Source organism: Terrapene carolina, unplaced genomic scaffold (genome assembly GCF_002925995.2).
Source record: "Terrapene carolina triunguis isolate 2854851 unplaced genomic scaffold, T_m_triunguis-2.0 Scaffold88, whole genome shotgun sequence".
NCBI lineage: Eukaryota > Metazoa > Chordata > Testudines > Emydidae > Terrapene > Terrapene triunguis.
The window spans coordinates 44,640,349-44,660,365 of NW_020664439.1; the positions used below are offsets into that span (position 1 = coordinate 44,640,349).

Sequence of the window (20,017 nt, forward strand, 5' to 3'; positions counted from 1 at the left end):
TGGCCGGCGAGCAGGTGCTCTGGGGCTGACCTGCTCACCCTAAAGAACAGGAACCCCACAGCTTGGGCCAGTGTGCCCCCGGCAGTGGCTGGCGTCACTGGGCACTCAGCAGCCTTGGGACCAGCAGCGGGCAGCCTCCCCCACCCCATCTCCCTCTGCCCGGCCGCTTCTGGGAAGCCATGGCCAACACCTCATGGTGCAGCAACTGGAGACGGACCCATCTCCCCTTGTGACGTTATGAGTGCGATATAATCTCTCATTGAAAAGTGACAGGGCCAGAAAGAGTTAATTACCTCCCAGACTGACCTGACCCGTGGCCGAACTTCAGAGACTAGTTAGGAAGATCTGTAAATGAACAGCGCTTTGAAATGCAGCCGCGTTGCTGGAGATAGAAGGGGAGCTGTTTGCTCAGGTCTTGTGATATAAGCAAACAAGTCTTGTCTATTGCTATCGCTTGGATTCAAAGATCAAAAAAGGAGTATTAGCATTTAAGAAGACACTTGAGTGAAATAGTATTATTGTCTCTAGGTCTCTTTGAAGGCTGTGGTAACCTGTATCTGAACTGTTTAATGGATAAATTACCCTGTGCTAATTGCCAGGATGTTTGGAAGAAGGAGAGTGAAGCCTATTGTTTTCTCAGACCAAAAGGCTGCTGGAAATGTATAAAAACCCTGGGACATGATCCTTCTTCGTCTCAGACCTGCTTTGGGTTTCAAGAGGGGGAAACCTTAAGCCACAAGGCTTGAGATCCCCAGTCTTTGACTGGAGTCACCCTGAATATGGACATTGGACTATTTTTAAAAGGACTTTTGGCAACTACAAGCTCATCTCTGCTATGTATCTGAACCTCAAGAATTGAATTCAAGTCTGTCTGTATATTGATCTTTTAACCAACACTCTCTCTCTTTTCTTTTTAAATAAATTTTAGCTTAGTTAAGAAGAATTGGCTATAAGCGTGTATTTGGGGTAAGATCTAAGTTATAATTGGACCTGGGTGTGTGGCTGATCCTTTGGGACTGGAAGAACCTTTTCTTATATATGATGAGATAGGATGCTGATTACTGAAAATCTTATCTGACGTGTGTATTTGGATGGAGGCCTGAGGCTGGGCACTTTAAGGGAACTCCGTTGTCTGGACTTCTGAGTAACCAGTGAGGTACTACAGAAGCTGTTTGGGGCTGGTTTGGTAAATCCAAGTATTGGAATATCCACCAGAGTTTGGGGTTGGTTTGCCCCGTTCTGTTTGCAGTTCACCTTAATTGAGTGACCTCAGCTGGCTCCCACGGGCAGCACCGTCATACCCCTCCCCACTTGCTCCCCACCCCCAGCGACCCCCTGGCCTTTCCCTGCTGCCAGCAAAGAAGTCCAGCAGCCGTTTGGAAACGCGGTGGTGTTTACTCCGACGCCTGGCTCACATGAAACACACGCGGCCGCCCGAGATCTCCCGCCAAACCCATGCGAGCCTGCCCCGCTCCCCTCGCTGGGCCGTCGCCACGTAGCTCCCCAGGGGGCAGACAGGCTCCTTGTCCCTTGGGGTCCCAGAGCTGCCAGCTGCAGTGTTTGGGGGGGCCCAGATTCAGCCAGCGTCCTTCAGCTCACTTGCCCCTTACATGTAAACGAGGCAAGCAAGAGGCGCAGCTGGGCACAGTGCAGGCACAGAGGGCTCCGGACTCTCCGGTTCGGCTGCCATCTCTCCCCGCGGTCCGGGTCATTTCCGTCTGCGGCTTCCACGAGCAGCCCCGGCTGAAGGATCCAGCCGCAGGCTCCGCCCTGCAGCAGCTCTGTGAGCCCCGCCTGGGACACGGTGCCTGCGGGCATGGAGCCCATGAGGGGAGGCTCTTGTGCAGACGTCCTGGGCTCGCCCACCCCAAGCGGGGTGCTACGGCAGGTAGCGCTTGGGGTCCCCGGGAAAGGGCGCTGCTGGCGCCTGGTTGAAATGGGCCATCAGGAAGATGCTGACCGTCCCCAGGATGAAGAGCGAGGCCATGACCAAGAAGCAGACGCGGTCAATGACTCTCCCCACCAGGATCCACTCCTCGTTCTCCTGCGGGGGAGAAAGAGACACATGCTCACGGCCAAACCTGCGGCGGGCTCCCGCTGGGCCCATGTCCCCCGGGGCCTTTGGGCTTCGGACCACGGGCAGCCACCACTGAACTCAATCAAAACTGCGCTCGCTTCCCCTGTGGCTAAACATGGCCCCTTCTCTCCTTCCCCCGCCCCCACCCCATTTCCCTTTCCAGCTTGGTCTCTGACCTGCTTCTCCATATGCGAGTCCCTGCCAATTGGGCCCCTCTGTCCCCACTGCCCTGGGTCCTCCTCTGACCTGAGCCCCCTGTGACGTTATTGACACAAACTGGGACCGTATCCATCATTTTTGCAACCGAGGTCCTGTAGTGGCACCAAATATTGGACAAAGGTTGTCATATGAGGCGTCTATGGAAAGATTATGATTATGCTATCTGTGTGTGTGTATCGTTTTTGTAGCTGAAGTTATGAATATTGGCTCTGTACTTGTATCTCAATGTGTTTTGATTGTAAGTAGCCTTAGTGAAGCATTTGGTCAGCTTCTTGAGAAAGGAATTTGCAAGTTAAGTGCCCAGTCAAGAAACACTTAACTGACAATAGGACTTGGGAGACTCCAATCCACATAAGAAGTCTTCCTGGGGACATTCAAGTTAGCATGTGAGCAGTGGCTGCCACCTGTAAAGAACTGAGCCATTCATGGACATGTGACTTGCCCATGTGACTCCAGGCTCCATCTTGCTGCTGTGATCTTCCACAGGGCAGAGGACATAGAAGGCCCTAAAAACTCCTCCATTTTGTCTTCAATCCTGCTTGTGACCTCTGGAGGAACCTTGCTACAAACTGAAGCTCTGAACAAAGGACTGAATGACCCATCCCAGCTGTGGATGTACTTCAGAGACTTGATTTGAACCTGCAGTTTATTCCATCACTGCTACAAGCCTGAACCAAGAACTTTGACATTACTGTATGTAATTGATTCCATTTAACCACTTCTAGCTCTCATCTATATATTTTTCCTTTCATGAATAAACCTTTAGATTTTAGATTCTAAAGAATTGGCAACAGCGTGATTTGTAGGTAAGATCTAATTTGTATATTGACCTGGGTCTGGGGCTTGGTCCTTTGGGATCGAGAGAACCTTTTTTCTTTTACTGGGGTACTGGTTTTCATAACCATTCGTCCCCAGAATGAGTGGCACTGGTGGTGATACTGGGAAACTGGAGTGTATCAGGGAATTGCTTGTATGACTTGTGGTTAGCCAGTGGGGTAAAACTGAAGTCTTCTCTGGCTGGCTGGTTTGGTTTGCCTTGGTGTGCAAAGGAACCCCAGCCTTGGGCTGTCACTGCCCTGCTCTAAGCAATTTGTCCTGAATTGACTCTCTCAGTTGGGTCCTGCCAGAACCAGCCTCGTTACACCCCCTCACGGTTAACGCTCTGCAGCGGCAGTACTCACATTGTCGAAGTCGTTCTGCTCCCGCAGCGTCTTGGCAATGTGGTTGCAGGCGTCCACGCAGGCCCAGATCTCGGGATCAGCCTGCACCAAGCTGTGACAGAGATCCTGGGTGCACCCGTTTTCCAGGCCTCTCCCTAGAGACAAGGAAGAGGAGGAGAGGGGATAGTACCAGGCACCAGAAAGCCTCCGCCAACCGTCTCTGTTACCCTCAGGCATCTCAAAGGCACCTGGCCCTTTGCAAAGCACCGGCCGGCCAGGCCCCAGCCCTGCAGAGCAGGTCGAACGGCGCACAGTGAATTCACGACTAGCTTCGTGCACTGAAGCCTGGTGCATTCGTGACTGCTCTGGAGCATTTCACGTGGTTTAGCACCAGGGATGCCACGGCCGGCCGGCGCTGCTGGTGGTTCTCCTGTTTTCCAATTGCCACTGAATCCATGAGACCGGCGGACCTCCCGCAGGCATGCCGCCGAAGGCTGCCTGACTGCCGCCCTCGCAGGGCCCGGCAGGGCAACCCCGTGGCTTGCTGCCCCAGGCACGCGCTTGGAGCACTGGTGCCTGGAGCCGCCGCTGGCATCGGGACCAGATACCGGAGCTCCTCTCCTCCACAGTCCGGCTCCTGGTACTTGATGTCCATGGTGACACCCTCACCCCAGTACCGTTCCCCTGTCAGCACCCCCCCACACACCTCATTCCAGCCTTGGGGGGCTGCTCTTAGGGGGTGGATCTGCTGCCGGTGCAAGGCCCAGGGGGTCACGGTCTGTGGGGTGGAGGCCTCAGGCTGCCCCGCCATGAGGTTCTCCCCAGCCCCACGGAGCCGTCACTCACCGATCTTTTCCAGGACAGCCTTCATCAGCCCGGCCCTCTCCTTCTGCTTCTCAAAGATCAGCTCGGTCCGGGCCTTCCACAGCATGTACTCGTCAGCCTTCACCATCAGCCCCAGGGAGCTGCGGCGCCGTGCCACCAGCGGGCGGGGGGCCATGTCGCTGCGGCGCATGTGCATCCCCAGGAGGTGGGGCAGCCGCCGCAGGCAGATCTGGGGACGGAGCGAGGAGCCGGTAATGTCACGCTCGGGGCAGGCCGGGGGAGCCAGCGCTGTCACGCTCGGGGCAGGCCGGGGGAGCCGGTGCCGTCACGCTCGGGGCGAGGAGGCCATGGGGAGCCGGCGCCGTCACCCTCGAGGGAGAGGGCCATGGGGAACTGGCACTGTCATGTTTGGGGGGGCTGAGGGAGCCAGTGCCGTCACGCTCGGGGGGCGCGGGGGAGTTGGCGCCATCACGCTTGGGGGAAGTGGGCCATGGGGAGCTGGCGCCGTCACTCTTGGGGAGACTGTGGGAGCCGGTGCCATCATGCTCGGAGGGAGAGGGCTATAGGGAGCTGGCGCTGTCATGCTTGGGGGGCCGGGGGAGCTGGCGCCGTCATGCTTGGCACAAGGGGGGGCCCTGTCTGCTGGGGGGCTCATGGAGCCTGAGTCTGGCCCCGGGGCTGTTCCATCGGGCGCAGCGCAGTTTCCCCTGCCCGATGCCGGCGGGAGCGGAAGCAGCGTAGGCTCCATCTCCCCATCTCTGCCGAGTGGGAGCTGCCAGAGGGGTGCTAATGCCCAGCGGTTCCTTGGCAGTTGGGGACCCGATTCCGGCCCTGCCCCCTGTGCCCTCCTTTGGGGCTGTGCAAAGCGGTGTGGAGACATGGTTGGATCCGGGCGGTGAGCCCGCGGCTGTGGTGCTGCCAGGGTAATGAGACACCTGGGCCAGGAGGAGCGTGCCCCACGTGCCATGGGTCCGACCATCTGGCCATTCTCTGGAGCTCTCGACCCCGGGAAATGATTTGACGGCTCAGTGCACTTGCCTTTGCTCTCTGACCTTCCCCCCACCCCGCCAAAGTCAGCGGGAGCTGCATTTTCCTGAGGCAGCAACGGGCACGGGAGGGAGCAGGCAGCTATCCCAGCCCCGCAGCACGGGCAGCGTCTGCTCCCCGGAGCTGGCGCAGGGGGAGTCGGCTCTGGGAGGAGCAGGAGGCCGATCATCCGTGCGTTAAGCGGGTCTCCGCCCAGCCTGTGCGGGAGCGCGTGCCGGCCCCGCCTGACCTACCTGCCGCACTTTCTGCGACATGGCGTGCGTGTTGGGTGTCCTCAGCGAGACGTTCAGCACGATGACGGCGTTCGCCACGATCACCACCGTCACCACCAGGAGAAAGGTCAGGTACCTGGAGGAGAGAAGGGGCCTCCGTTGCTGGTCGCCAGGCCTGCTGCCCCTAGCCCCACTTCACTAGCCCCGTCACAGGCCACGTGGCATCTGCCGGCTCTTGGTGCGGTGCCCTAGCAGCAGGCATAGGGCAAAGCCGAGGGCCGGCTGGGATCCGGGAACGGGAACCACCTGGATCTCCCGCGCCACAGCCCGTATGTACATAGGAGACAAAGGGAGCCCAGACCACAACTTCCCAATGGTCCATCTAATCCACCTAGCAGCAGACATCTCCTCTGATAATGCCCCTGGCTGTGCAGGACTGCTGCATGGGGGGATCTCCCGCCCAACTCCCAGCTGCGGGCTCACTTTCTGTTCAAACTGAGAAGGATGGTGCTTCTAGCTCCATCCTAGCCCCCGGAGCACACTCTCGAGTCCGGCCATGCTGTTTGCCTCTGCACCCTCCTGCAGCGGTGAGTTCCACAGATGAACCCTAGGCTGTGCAGCAAGGCATGTCCTGTGGGCCACTAGGAAGTTCTGTTAATTCATGCCCTTGTTCTTGCATTGCAGGGCAGGGGAACAATGAGCGGCATGGCCACACATCCAAGGTTTGAGTTACCAGTCCCCCATCCCCACCTACGATGGTTCTCATTCTCTGGCCCTGCCCATTCCTGTTGTGTCCCTTGGAGCAGGGACTCCAATAGTCTCAGTTGGGATTGGGGGGGGGGGGAGGAGCCCAGCGGGTTTGAGAGCTCGCCTGGGGCCCCAGGGAGCATCACTTACTTGCCAATGAGCGGCATGGCGTCGGAGGTCTCGGGCACCTTCTGTGCGATCAGGAAGAGGAAGACTGTCTGGGCCAGGAGGACGTTTATGGAGACTGTGCACTTCTGGCCGCCCGCTGTCGGGATGCAGAAAGCAAGAGATTAGCCCGTGTCTGCACTGAGACCCCCAAGCGCCGGCGCCCTCTGGGAAGGGCTTTGCTCTTCTCCCACACACCGGAGCCCGCCAGGAGCCTGCCTCCCTAGTGGTTTGAGCAGAGGGCTGGGAGCCAGGTGTGGGAAAGAATTCTCTGCCGTTCCAGCCCGATATGTGCGAGCGAACCATGCGCTCCCAGAGACTCAGGGTTAGCCGGCCAACGCTCAGGACTAGGGGCCGGGCGGTGCCGAGGGGCCAGAAATGGGACATAACTGGGCGGGGGTGGGGGAGAGGAGCCAATCTTCTTCACATTTCAGCCCATTTCGGTTCAGATAACTGGGCCGTGAGAGTGACCCCCCGGTGGCCTGTCACACTCGCGTGGGCATCGGACTAGGTCTGTCCCCTTCAGCTGCTGCTGCCTCCTTCCCACTCCGGGAGGCGTGGATTGTCCCCGTGCCAATGCCAGTGGCTCGAGCCGTGGCGGGTGGCAGGAAACTTGGGCGGGCCCGGGCTCTACCTTTGGCCGGCAGGAAATACACCACCACGGCCACGGAGGAGATGAGCACGCAGGGCACTATGATGTTGATGACGTAGAAGAGCGGTTTCCTCTGGATGATCAGGTAGAAGACGACCTGCTGGTAACCCAAGTCGTCCGGGGTGAAGCGCTCGGCGTTCACGATCTTCTTGGCCGGCCGGTGCTTGATCGCCCACTCCCCGTTCTCTGCGGGGAAGACGACACCGCGTGGCTATGGAAACCACCCAGGCCCAGCCTTCTGGGGAGCCCACTTTGGGCCCCGACTCCCCTTGAGAGCAGCATGAGCCCCCCCGGGGGAACACGAGCTCGTCCAGTGACCCCTGCTGGCAGATGCCCGGAACTGCCTCTTGCCCACATTACAGCCGCGTGGGGGGGCGTTGCTCTTATCTGAGCCTTTGGGGGCAGGAGGATAGATGGGAAGGGGAATCCCGCTCGCTGGGACGGGGACCTGGGTGCGGGCGGAACATCACCGACCGGCCCGTTCTCCCCAGGCGGTTGTGGGTGTCTTTGGAAACAGCAGGGGCGGGCGGGCCGAGGTCTGGGCTGCGAGTCCGTTCCTGTTTGCTGCCTCTCTGCATGCCGCCCAGGCCCGACGGCGTGAAGGACAGGCCCAGCTGAGCAACTATTGACATTTCTGTCTGTGCACGGGGAGCCCATTCACCCTGCCCCTGCTGCTGCCACGTCTCTAGGGGGACAGAGGGAGCCCGAGACAATACTCCCTAGATACGGGGGGAGAGAAACCCTTTGCTGGGGGCTTCCCACCGGGGGACAGCTAAAGATCCAGGGACAGGGGCTGGGAGAAGATTTACAGCAGTGCCCGGGAGCCCTGCAATGTTCTCTGTCACGGCAGGACATACACAGTCACCAGCTTAATGCACCCCCGCTTTGCAGGGGCTGGCTCCCAGGGGCCCGATCCTGCTCGGGGGCTAAGCGTCGCCAGCTCCCCTGGAGCCTCGTCGGTGCAGGGGGTTTGGATGGAGACTCAGTCGCCCTCCCACCTGACTCCCGGCTGCCGGGGGAAGCCGCTCGTGACGCCTTACTCGGGCTTGTTCGTTTCCTGTCAGCTGCAGGAGCGATAGATTTCATCTTTTTACCAATCTAGATATCTGGCTCGGCCCGGTAATGAAAGAATAAATCTCGCCGCCCAAAAAGCATTTTGTTCCTCCAAGATGCAATTAAAAGGTGATGGAAAACATCCCTGTCTGCCCGTGACAGCTCCATTCCCCGCGTCGATCCGCTCCCGGTCCCGGTTAGAAAAGCTCTCTCGGAGTGTGACTACTGACTTACGTACCTGTGTCATGGTGGCAGCTGCTAAGAACCCGCTGTGCGGGGGATACCTGCTGGGCATGCACAGGACAGCAACTCCTGCTCCAAACACTGAACAGGAAACCTGCTCCAGCCAATAGGGAAGGACCTAGGGCAGTGCTCAGGGCCCCAGTGCGCCTCTGGTGGCTCTGCTCTCTGGGATTTGGGTGGTGGTGATGCCCACACCCTGAACAACTTTCCTGAGCTGCGTTACCCCGAACAGGATTCAAGCGGCAACGTCCCGCGCTCAGAAGTGACCGCATGAGAGCCCCCTCTGCGCCCTCCCTGCCTCGTTCATGGCACACCTGCCAACGTCTGTACCAAGGGGGCCGGCAGACAACAGCCTCCGTCAGCCCCCACCCCTGGGGCAGCCCCAGGGCAGGTCCATCCCGGGCACGGAATGAGGCTGGGGCCCTGTGGAAACAGGACGTGCCCATGGAATTAACGGCCGTCGCCAGGCAGACCCGCAAGAAGGCTGAATTCAGGTTGCCCGGGAGCCCTTCGTTCTGGCCTTTCCTAAGCTTTGGGCACTTGCCAGCGTAACCTTGGCCATGTTCTTTTAACGGAGGGCTTGGGGGGGCGTTTCCTAGGGCATTGAAAAAGCAAACAGGAAATCCACAGGGTCGGGGATGTCCCCAGCCGCCACCACTGGCCCTTGAGCTAAGAGAATAACGGAGAGCGTCTTCCAGGTGGACCGGCCTCTGCCAGGAGCTTTCACAGGCAGTAGAGGAGTGAGATTTGGGGATCGGGGGCTTCGTTCTAGGCTCTGGAGGGAAGTGTGCTCCAGTGGACTCTTCTGTCTGGTCTCCCCAGATTTCAGCCTTTCCCCTCCCACCTGGGCTTGGCCCAGTCCTGACTCCTCCCCATCCCTCAGCCCAGCCTCCTTGCTCAGCCAGACCTCCTCCCCCTTCCAAGCTCATCAGCTGAGTCCCAATCTCCCCCAGCGCACCCCGTCTCTCCTCGCCACACCCAGGCCTCGTCTCCTTGCCCAGCCAGTCCCAGCCTCCCCTTGCCCCCAGCCCCAGTCTCCTTGCCCAGCCAGTCCCAATTTCTCCCCACTTGTCCTCGTCTCACTAGCCTGTTTCCCCCAGGTTGCTCCTTCCACTGCCCCCGCCTCCCCCCGTCCGGCTTTTGCCCCCTCAGCATTTGAATCCGATGGTTTCCCCCTCCACACTGCCGGGGCATTCGCAGCGGGATGGGCTCCCTGCTCTAAGCGCCCGTGCCCAGCCCCATCCCAGCCGGCAGCAACCATCGCAGACAAAGTCCGGTGTCGCCCCACAGTGCAGCACGCTCAGTGGGGATGGCCCAGGCACTGGGAGGGGACAGAGCATGCTCAGTGAGGACAGAATCAGTGGAGATTTTAGCTGCTAGTCTCTACTGAGCAGGTGCCAACTGCGATTTTTCAGAGGCTTATACCGTAGCCAGGTTTGGGTGCATTTTCACCAGGATGGCAAAAGGTACATCCCTGCCACAAACACCTCCCCCCCAACTCCCCGCCCCGTACCATCCCTGCCCCAAAGCGTGGGGGCACCACCGCTGTTCAAGGGAAAGGTCCCCAGAATTTTTTAATATGGGCAAAACAAGATATTTTTCCTCGGTCTTGGACCCGGCTGAACCGCTTCAGCTGATATTTTCCCAAACAATTCATCCCGAGGCAGACGCCCGGTGTGGAGAATTTCAGCCGAATGGTTAAAGTTTGGCAAAGATTTTAAGCAACTGGCAATGAGATCTCATAATGGGAAGGGTCAGGAAACGTTAATACCAGGCCATGCTACCAGTCCCGCTTATCAGTCAGTTAAATGTCAGTTTCTTTACAAATGCCTCCATCCCACACTGGATGGGCTGGAGGGACCGGTTGGATGGCTGGGATCCTGCTGCGCTTTGCTACGTGTCTGGGCCATGCTGAGCCACCCTGCCAGCCACTGCCTCCTCCTGACTAGTGCTGGCACCACCCTTTCTGGCACTGGCATTTCCTCCTGTTGCCAACAGCTGGAAGATTTCCAGAGACACAACTGGTAGGCTTGCCCCACTGGGCCAGGGAAGACCCCTGGGGGAGAGATGGAGGAAGCAAGTCGTTACCTGTGAAAGCTTCGGGGTCGATGACGATCCACTCAATGGTCTGCCCATCTTCCTCCGTCAGCAGCAGGTTAATTTCATTGGCACTGTAGGTCTGGGACCTGTGTGGCAGGGGTGGGGGGAGGCCGTGTGTGGCTGAGCCTGGCTGTCTAAAGGACACGCTCAGACAAACAGAAATGCTGAGATCCAACCAGCCAGCGGGATCCTGGGATCGGCGCCACAGCCAGACTTCCGCAGGGCCGCGGAATTGGCTTTCCCTTCCTTTGAAACGAGGCAGCGTCTGGGCTGCTACGTCCTACGGCTCCGGCACCTCCCCAGCTTGGGGTCAAGCCCAGCTCTGACTAGACCCATCCCACGTAGCACCACTGCGGCCTTGCCTGGATCCAGCCAGCTGACAGGCGCGGGGGCACACACGGGGGAAGAGTTTTCATGTAGGCCCCAATCCTGCAATCCAACCCACCCGGCTGGTCGCTTGCCTGGTGCGGGGCCTCTCTGAGTCTGACTTCAGGGGCGGGATGTGGGGTGTTAGCTTTCCGGGCCGGGGATTCCGTCTGTCTCTGCAGTACGGGGCGTCAGGCACATCACTGGGGCCAGGTCCCATCTTGATAACCGGGAGCTGGCTTTTATCGTCCAAGGCCTTTCAGCGACGCGCGGGGTGAGCTCCCGTCTTGCTAACTATCGGCACTGGCCGATTCTGGGGGAGGGGACCCTGCGTCACTAACTTGGATGCATTCAGAATTTAGTAACCGCTGCAGAAATCTGATCCAGTCACACGTTGTAGCCACGGACTGATCGGAAAGGAACAGTCGGACGAGCCGCCAGGGGCCCGATCCTGCACCCCCACCAACAACAACACCCACCTGGGTCCATCGGATCGGGGAATTTGTGGGGAGCGGGAGGAAGAGTTGATCACAGACATTTCACTCTCCCTGGGCTAGCTCGGTCTGTCGTGGGAGGGGATGGAGACGTCTGATAAAGCACACACAGGGCCCTATTGGGCTCAGGGCAATGGGCTAGAACGGGGCCCTGGGTTTCTTTGGTTTGTGTGCCTTCGTTGCTAGCTCAGTGACCTACAGGGCTCATGCCATGGTAACCGGCCTGGCGGCTGCCGCGGAGCTGAGCACAACCAGCCTCTGGCTAAGGCGGAGGGAGGTGCAGAGGGTCACAGCTGTGCGTGATCTCATGGGCCCTTAGCTGGTGATCTGGGCAAGCTGCCGCCTGAGAGAGGGCGTGAGAGCCGCCTGCCCGGCAGGAAAGCTGCGTGCGCGCCCCGGGCTCTGCCCCCTGCCCTCCCATCTGAGGGGCAGCCCAGCCCCTCCCCGAGCCGCCGCTCACTGGAACACCATGGAGCAGTTCTGCCAGTCGAAGGGGAAGTAGGTGACAAAGATGGCGCAGGAGGTGCGGTAGATGGCGGGCGGCATCCACAGGAGGCAGCCATTGGATTCCAGCAGCGTGTTGCAGTACAGGGTGATCTCAAACACCCCGTCGATGCTGCGGGCAGGAGAGGGGCAGGTCAGGCCAGCCGGGCGCTCCCTCCCGCCCTGCCCGGAGCTCATGCTGTGGGCTGGCGACTGCCCACGGGGCTGGAATTGTCCCAGGGCCACAGAGAAGCCCCCACCAAGGCAGAGGCGATCCCCAAATGTCCCCGAACACCCAGCCAGTACCCGACTATGGGCTCCAAACCCCCGAGAGCACCCTACCAGCTGCGGGACAGTACGTGATTGGGGGGGAAGGGCGCATCACCACTGCCCTCTGCTGGATGGAATTGGAACTGCTCATAGCTGGGATCATGCCGCTGCCTATTGGCTGCAACTCACAGGAGATAAAAGCCTACTACTGCTGCCTCTAGTAGAGACCTTCCCTTTAGCCCACCTGGTAGGGCCCTGTGCTGGTGGAGCAGAGCATGTGGGGTTCTGTTTGCAGTCCTGGATGCGTGAGAGTTAGCTGCTGACTGTGATGTCTCTGGGTGGGTAGCCACAAACCCGGCCCCTGCAGGGAATGGAGTGCCCTGGCAGAGGGAGGGCTGGACAAGGCCAGTATCTACTGCTGGGGTCCTCACCAGCTTCCCGCTGCCCCCCTGCCCTGGGCCCCGCAGCTGCTCACTTGTTCTCCAGGACGATGTCCGGCAGCCACACCTCGGTGGAGGGCACCCTCAGTATCTGGATGTTGTCGTATTTGTCAGGATCCCACTGCAGCCGATAATCGCACCATTTCTGGAACAGAGGGGAAGGGGCCGAGAAAAGCAGAGTCAGTCACTTGTCATAGAATGAACATCTCTGGCCACCCCGTGACCCCCCAGGACCACACCGCCCTGGAGCGTGCTCCCCAGGAAACCAGCATGCTCTGGCCATGGGCTGGGACCTGCTAAGGTTTCTCTGTGACTTGTTCTGGGAGCCGTGGCAGGGAGTGAACCCTCTGGCCATGCCGCTGATCTCAGTGCCAAAGTGGGGCCTGGCTATGGAACAAGCCCCGAACAATACTCTCTCTCCCGGCTCCAGATTGTGAGTCTTTGGCCCCAGCCACCTCTGCCTTCAGGCCAGGAGGGGGCTGCAACCTGCCCTAGCCCTTGGGCTGCAGGTACATCGGTGCGCTGGGGTGTTGGAGGGCTGCTGGAGCTTAGCGGGAGGTGGGGGGCATTAGCTGATCTCTGCATGCTGCCCAGCCTGTGGCTAGTGGCACCCCTGGGCACCTTACCATCTCAATCCAGATGTTGGTGGTGAGGGTCTCTTCCCGCTCGTTCTGGAACCCAGAAAGGAGAAAGGGATTGTGGGATTGCTGCCACGCCGCCCTGCTCACTCCCGCCATGGCTGGGCGGCCCTGCGGCAGCTCCAGTGGGGCTGCACCGTGCATGCCAGCTGGGTGCTCAGGCAATGCCCTTCTCATGGGGCTCCGGTGCATGGAGCCCTGAGGAATTACCTCCCAGGGTGCAGCAAGGTGTGGGGCGTCCCAGGGGCACCCTGAGCAGGGCAGCGTCCCACGATCCCAGCCCCCCGCAAGGGAAGCCAGCAGCAGCCCCAGAGCCACTGAGGCACGGCCAGGCCTTGCCCTCACTGCAACTGTGTTGCTGCCAGGAACCCTGTCTCTAATGCATTCACTGCCCCGTGCCCTCCTCCGCATCCCCTCAGCCCCATCACTGCCCAGTGCCCCTATCCGGCACCCCCCAGTTCAATCACCACCCCATGCCCACCTCCCCAATCTCCCTCTTCCTTCCCCCCCACCCCCGGCACAGTGATTCTCCTCAGGGACCGTTACCAAGGGCGGCTCGGACAGAGTGTCCTGCAGCCAGTCCCATGGGCATCTGCCCTGGCACGGACTCCCCATTGTGATGGCAGGGGTAGTGTGAGGGATGCCCAGACCGGACTGGCTGTCCCTGGTCAGGGCTGGGTGCTGGGTGCCTTTGGGAGGAGAGGAGGCAGGGATGTTCCTGGCATCAGTGCCTCCTGCCTCTGTTATTCCCTGTCCTGGGCAGTGCACTCAGGTCTCTGTCCCCCATGCCAGGCCTAACATGGGGAGCAGCCGTCTCTGCCCCCCCCCCCCCCCCTGGGAGAAGCAGCCCCCTCCCAGTTTGGGGGCAGGGGGCTGGGAGCAGTCTGAGCTGCTCAAGGAGAAAGGCAGGAAAGGGCCCTGCTCAGCGGCAGGGGTGAAGCCACCTACCTTTTAACCCTCTCCTGCCTGGCGATGCACCGCGCCCCCCCCCGCCCCGGTGTCGCTTGGCAGCCGGCTGGTGGGGACTGGCAAGGAACGAGGGGCGGGGCTCTGCTTACCAGGGAGATGAGATTGGTGAGGGTCAGCTTCAGCGTGACGTTAATGATGTCGCCCTCCCCCTGGGCCGGGCGCAGGTCGCGGTTGTAGTTGGTCATCAGGTCATCGAGCAGCTTCTCCTCCTGGTTCCGGCACAGCACGGCTGAAAGCAGGGCACAGCCAGGCCCTGAGGGAAGCAGGCACCGCGCCACCCCCACCCGGCGGCCGTGCCAAGGCCGAGCGCCCATCCGGACGGTGCCAGGTGCCTGCCCTGGCGACCTGAGGGCATAGGGCGGGTCCGGCGTGGGCAGCAGCAAGGCAAGCTTCCCCTAGACCGCTCCACCAGCCTACCCCAGCCTCGCTCCTTTGAGAGGGCGCTCGGTGTCTGTGGCCTCTCCAGTGAGACCCAAAGTGGGCAGCTGTATTGTCAGTGCCCACGGGGCAGCCTGGCTTTGGGCTGTGCGCCAGGACCCGTCAAATGGGATTCCCATGGGACGGGGCCGCCACACAGCTGCTAAATGGGAGCCGCGTCCAGCCTCCACTCACCTGCACAGGGTTTGAACTGACCACAGGCAAAAGTGGAACAAGCAGCTGGAGCGGGCGATGGGACCGCTGGAGGGTTGGCCACGCAGAGGATAAAAGCCTACTCTTGATGCCTAGTAATGGAGTGACTTCTTGAACACGAGAGGCAGAGCTCTATCAGGGTGTCAGGGTGGTTAAACACTGGAATAAATTGCCTAGGGAGGTTGTGGAATCTCCATCTCTGGAGATATTTAAGAGTAGGTGAGATAAATGTCTATCAGGGATGGTCTAGACAGTATTTGGTCCTGCCATGCGGGCAGGGGACTGGACTCGATGACCTCTCGAGGTCCCTTCCAGTCCTAGAATCTATGAATCTATGCTTCAGAGCCAAAGGGCCCGGGATCAGACCCTGCCAATGCCCTGCAGGCAGGGCCGATGGAGCGGGGGGGGGGGGGGGGGGGCGGGGTTACAAATTCCGGGGGGGGGGGGGGCGGCGGGGGGCCCCGGTTCCCTGGACCCTCCCCCCCCCCCCCCCCGTCTCGTCGGCCCTGTTTAGCTGGTCCGCCCTTGCTGAGGTACCCGAAAAAATTCCGGAAGGGGGCCTGGGACCCGGCTCCCCCGGCCCCGCCCCGTCAGCCCTGTTTAGCTAGTCCACCCTTGCTGGGGGGCCCGAAAAAAATTTTCACCAGGGCCCGAACCCGCTCTCGGTCGCCCTGCCTGCAGGGGGCTGCCCAGGGCTTGGGGGCTGGAAGCCTGAGGATGCCGTGAGGAATAGCAGTATCCCATTTCTCTCTGGGGTGAGGGACGCAGGTGTTCCCCTCTCCAATCTTTATGAGCCGGCCCCGACTCTGGGCCCCCAGAAGGAGTAAACGTGGCTTGAACTCACCAGGCAACGTGTGTTGAACCCAGCTGAACCGTGGTCTAACAATGGGGTGCTGCACCCTGTCAGCTCTGGCCCGGGATCAGTCCCCCTCGGCTGCCCGGATGGTTAGCTCATTAGCAGGGGCTTTACAAATCCCCTGCATTATTAAATTATTAATGGCCAGACCGGCCAAGCGCATCTGAATGAAATGCCTCTGGGGAGAAGCGTAACGGGCTAACAAATTACCTTCATTAGCAAAACTGCTGCGGCTGCTTCCTGGAAAGTGTCGGGGCCAGAGGACAGAGGGGGACTCGGAGAGCGTGTTGGGGGTTAGCGCTGGCAACTGGCCAGCATCACTGTGTGCGGATGTGTGTGTCCCACACTCGCGGGTGGGGGTCTGCGTGTGTGCCGCACACACGTGTGCCCGTGTCTCTGGCTTCTCTGGGCTCGAAGCCCCTGCTAACAGGCATAAGCAGTAACTGGCCCCACTGTAGCAATAGTGCCTGCCAAGAATTGTTTTGTGGCCTCCGTCGTTCACGCTCTCAAAGCAGAAGGAGCCCACTTCAGTCCCCCCCCTTTGTCCCAGGTATGAAATGGACGAGGGTGGGTGCCTCATGACTGACTGGCAGCATGAAATGGACGAGGATGGGTGCCCCATGACTGACTGGCAGCATGAAATGGATGAGGGTGGGTGCCCCACGACCGACTGGCAGCGTGAAATGGACGAGGGTGGGTGCCCCACGACCGGCAGCGGGAAACGGACGAGGGTGGGTACCCCAGGACCGGCAGCGGGAAATGGACGAGGGTGGGTGCCCCAGGACTGGCAGCGGGAAATGGACAAGGGTGGATGCCCCACGACCAGCAGCGTGAAATGGACAAGGGTCGGTGCCCCACGGCTGGCAGCGTGAAATGGATGAGGGTGGGTGCCCCGTGCAGGTGGAGCGGTGGGAGACGGTAGCAGCGTAACATCCCAGCGCAGTGAGCAGGGTTCTGGCGGGCATGTTACAGTGCAGGACCCCCCACAGCCGTTGAGGGCTGGGAGTGGGTACAGGGAGCTGGCGCTGCAGGGGCTGGGGTGAGGGCTGCTGATGCTCACAGCAGAGCCCATGGCAGGCAGGGCGTGGAAGGGGCTGCTCTCCGGGCAGAGATACTGATATTGGGAGCCCCAGTCAGGAGCGGGGCCCTGCTGCGCTAGGTGCTGTACGCACACATAGTGACTAGGCCAGCCTGCCGGGGGCTGTGCAGAATGGCACATTGCCCTGCGCCAGCCAGCAGGACAAGGGGGGCTGCTGCTGCGCCCCAAGCCCTGAAGGAAGAGATGGAGAGTGATCATAGCAAGAGAGGAGGCTGCTCCCCGCCCGAGCCCTGGGATGGAGAGGGGTGGGGGTGGTCTCCTGACCTGCCCTGATTCCCTGCTGCTGAGCCCAGAACAGAGCCATCCGCGCTCACAGCCACCTCCCCAGCACCATACCCGGCTGCCCTTCGCCCCGTCCGCAGGCCGGGCACGGCTTACCTGTGAGGGAGCCGAGGGTCGCGAGCAGAGCCAGGCAGCGCATGGTGGTGGCAGCCTCCCTCCCGGCACGGCGGCGGCTGTGTGCTCGGCAAGCTCTGGAGGTTTATTTTGGGCCGTGGTTGGCCCCCCTGCACCCCTCCTCTCCCCGAGCGCGCCGTGCCTGCAGTCCAGCTGTCCGGCCAGCATTGTCAGCTGTTCCCCAGCGGATGGCCAAATGCCTCTGAAACAACAATGGGGGAGGGAGCGACTCACCCTGGCAGCCACCTCCCGGGGGACACGCGGACCCCCCCCGCCCCATGCTGAGTTGGCAATATTTGTATGAGCCACGTGCGTGCCTCAGTTTCCCTGTGTGCTCTGTGCTGCCGTGCCCTGCTGCGGCGTTTGACTCCTGTAGCTGCCTGGTTGGTGGCCAGACTCCTTAGCCTGGGCTGAACAGACCGGAGGAGGCAGAAGAGACAAAGGGAGCCAGGACACTAAGGCCAGCGTCGCCTGGGCACGTGAACACCGCATGGCTGGAGCCAGAGCCAGAGCGGCCCGGTGTGAACAGACTGTTCTCAGTGTCTGGGCTGGGAAGAGAGGGACGCAGAGAAGCAGAGAAGCAGGGCCTGCCGGAGCCCAGCAGGACCTGTCTCCCGCTTGCCTTTCCCACGCTGAGCTGCCGACTGCCGGAGACCGGATGCCGGCTGACTCAGAAGGGCTGCCCAGTGTCGCTGCAAATATTCCCTGCCGCGCTGCTCCCTGTAGGGGTAAAGAGCCTCAGAACCGGCCTCCACCTCAGTCGGACCCGATGGTCAAAGCTCACAGCGGGGAACAGACGCTGCTGGAGCCTGAAGGCCCAAGTCCAGAGGCGTGGAGGCCGCGTGGAAAAGAGAAGCCCCTTGGGTGCTAAAGGGGATCTCCCAGGAGCCTGTATGTGCCTGGGGCATAGCCCAGACCCTGTGAATCCATGACACTCCCTAGCCTGGAGCTGGGCCCCACACAGGATCAGGCCCCAGGCCACAGCTTGGGGACGGCTCCCCCCAGCCACGGTTCCACAGGGCCGGAAAGACGGCATGGGAGGCTGATGCTGCCCCATCAGGACCAGAGAGTCCAGGCAGTCCCTTGGGAGCCTGTCAAATGCTTTGAGATCCCCCATGTGAAGGCACCAAAGGAAGGCAGTGTTGCCCTGTGGGGATACATGACCCCCTTAGCCCACAGCTCGGGTGCTACCGACCTTACCCAGTCTCTGCATGGCTTTGTCCCCTCCCTGGCCGGGTGTGGCACACAGACACCTGCCCCCCTTTTCACTGGGGTGGGGGTCTCACACGCGCATGGTGTCATGGATTGATAGGGACTCGGCTAGGCCCTGGCCTCCGCGTGCCAGCTCCCCCCCGATCTGCGGGCCACACGGCTCCCCAAGGCCTCAATGACTCTGACCCTTTGGGCTCCCGCGATCCCTGTTCCTCTCCGAGAGAGGAGCCACACAGGGACGCAGGGCAGCCCTTCCAACACGAGGGAGCCGAGAGAAAGTCCTTCGGTTAGCAAGGGGAAGTCCAGAGCGCTACGAGCGATGGCTTCCCCAGGCCCTGATCCTCGAGGGGCCATCTTCCCTCTCGCTGCCCCTGTCTGAGCGTGGTCCCAGCAACAACCTTCCTCGGCCTCCTCGCTCGGCCTCCCCGCGGTGCTGGAGGAAGCCGCCTGCTCTCGACTGCCCCGGTCGTTAATGTTCAGTCACTGGGGCTCTGGATCCGCCACTCGCACATGCTGTCTCTGTTCAGCTCTCAACAGCGCCGCCAAGGGACCCCGTGACGTTCTGCCAGCCCTCGTTCCCATTCCGTGTGTGACAGTACCAAGCATATAGGGAAACTGAGGCACACATCTGGCTCATAAAGATATTACCAGAATGCCCACCTTCCTCACACCCGGCATCTGGGGCATGGAACCAGCTGCCATGGGGAAATCACGCCAGGGCCTCACTCCCCTGCCCCCGCCCCCCCGCTGGGGGCATGCTAGCCACACAGGTTTCTGACACCGATGCCCAGGACCTGAGGCAGAATGCCGAGGCCCCATGGCCAGCATGCTGGAGACACACTGGCAGAGTGTGGGCCTGGGTAATGCCTGGCAGCGGGGGGCGCTGGTTTCACGAGTGTCTTTAAGGGCCGCTGACTCTGCTGAGTGGCCCCCCAGGGTGGGTCCGCTCAGCTTCCAAGCTGCTCGTGTCACGGTGGGCTCCCCATCCCCCACGGGCCAAACGCTGCCCTTGTCCTCCCGCCGCCCACGGAGAAGGTTGGGGTAGCCCAGGCCAGGGAAGGCTTTGGCCCTGCAGCTGGCTCTGCCTTGGCAGCTCAGTCGCTGCAGCGCCGGCCGGGGAAATGGATCGGGCCCTGCAGGTGACGTGGGGTCCGATCCCGGTTTCCCACCGCTCGGGGCACTCGACGCCACCTGGAGCTTTCGCCCAGTGTTGATCCAGCAGCGGCGGGGTTAACTAGCTCTGGGCTGCACCAAGGCTGAGATGTAGCCCAGCCCGGCTGCCTGGAGCAGCTTGCACCAGGTGAGAGGTTGCAACGGATGTTCTAGCCAGCACCTGTGTATTGGGCTGGGGCGAGGCCTCCTCACGCCCCCCACAGTACGGGACCATGTCAGCCGGAAACAGGGCTAGGGGGAGACTCCTCTTCAGGGCTGGGCTGGCATCTGAGGGATGAGCCCCAGCCCCAGCTGTCCTGTGACCAGCCTGTCTGGGGGGTCACATACCAGGCTTGCCTGAGTCCTTGGTATGGGCGACGTGAGCAGCATCAGCTGTCCTGAGACATGAGATTCCCAGCATTTCCCATCTGACACCCCCCACCCTGGCCGGCCTGCCCCCCCTTCACCTGCTGCTGCCTCACCCCCCCAGCCTCCCTCCCCCACACTGTGCC

At 60.9% G+C, this 20,017-nt stretch overlaps 1 protein-coding gene across 1 annotated transcript; it reads right to left on the minus strand.

Annotated features, from left to right (window-relative positions):
* Positions 1-1,375: 1,375 nt before the first annotated feature.
* CHRNG (cholinergic receptor nicotinic gamma subunit) lies at positions 1,376-17,305 on the minus strand. Its single transcript, XM_024217359.3, has 12 exons — positions 17,124-17,305; positions 14,250-14,389; positions 13,180-13,224; positions 12,589-12,698; positions 11,821-11,976; positions 10,489-10,586; positions 7,087-7,290; positions 6,438-6,552; positions 5,562-5,676; positions 4,303-4,510; positions 3,478-3,611; positions 1,376-2,044 (listed from the first exon to the last, which is right to left on the minus strand). The coding sequence occupies exons 1-12, from the start codon at positions 17,164-17,166 to the stop codon at positions 1,880-1,882; spliced, it is 1,533 nt and encodes a 510-aa protein (XP_024073127.2). The 5' UTR covers positions 17,167-17,305; the 3' UTR covers positions 1,376-1,879.
* Between the last annotated feature and the right edge of the window lie 2,712 nt (positions 17,306-20,017).

What these genes read in the sequence shown, in the direction of transcription:
- CHRNG (XM_024217359.3), bottom strand. Translation starts at nt 17,166, where the DNA reads ATGCGCTGCCTGGCTCTGCTCGCGACCCTCGGCTCCCTCACAG. An exon ending in TCACCAATCTCATCTCCCTG is followed by an intron (nt 13,225 to 14,249) that starts GTAAGCAGAGCC and finishes TCTGGGTTCCAG; the next exon opens with AACGAGCGGGAAGAGACCCT. An exon ending in AACTGCTCCATGGTGTTCCA is followed by an intron (nt 10,587 to 11,820) that starts GTGAGCGGCGGC and finishes CCTGCCACACAG; the next exon opens with GTCCCAGACCTACAGTGCCA.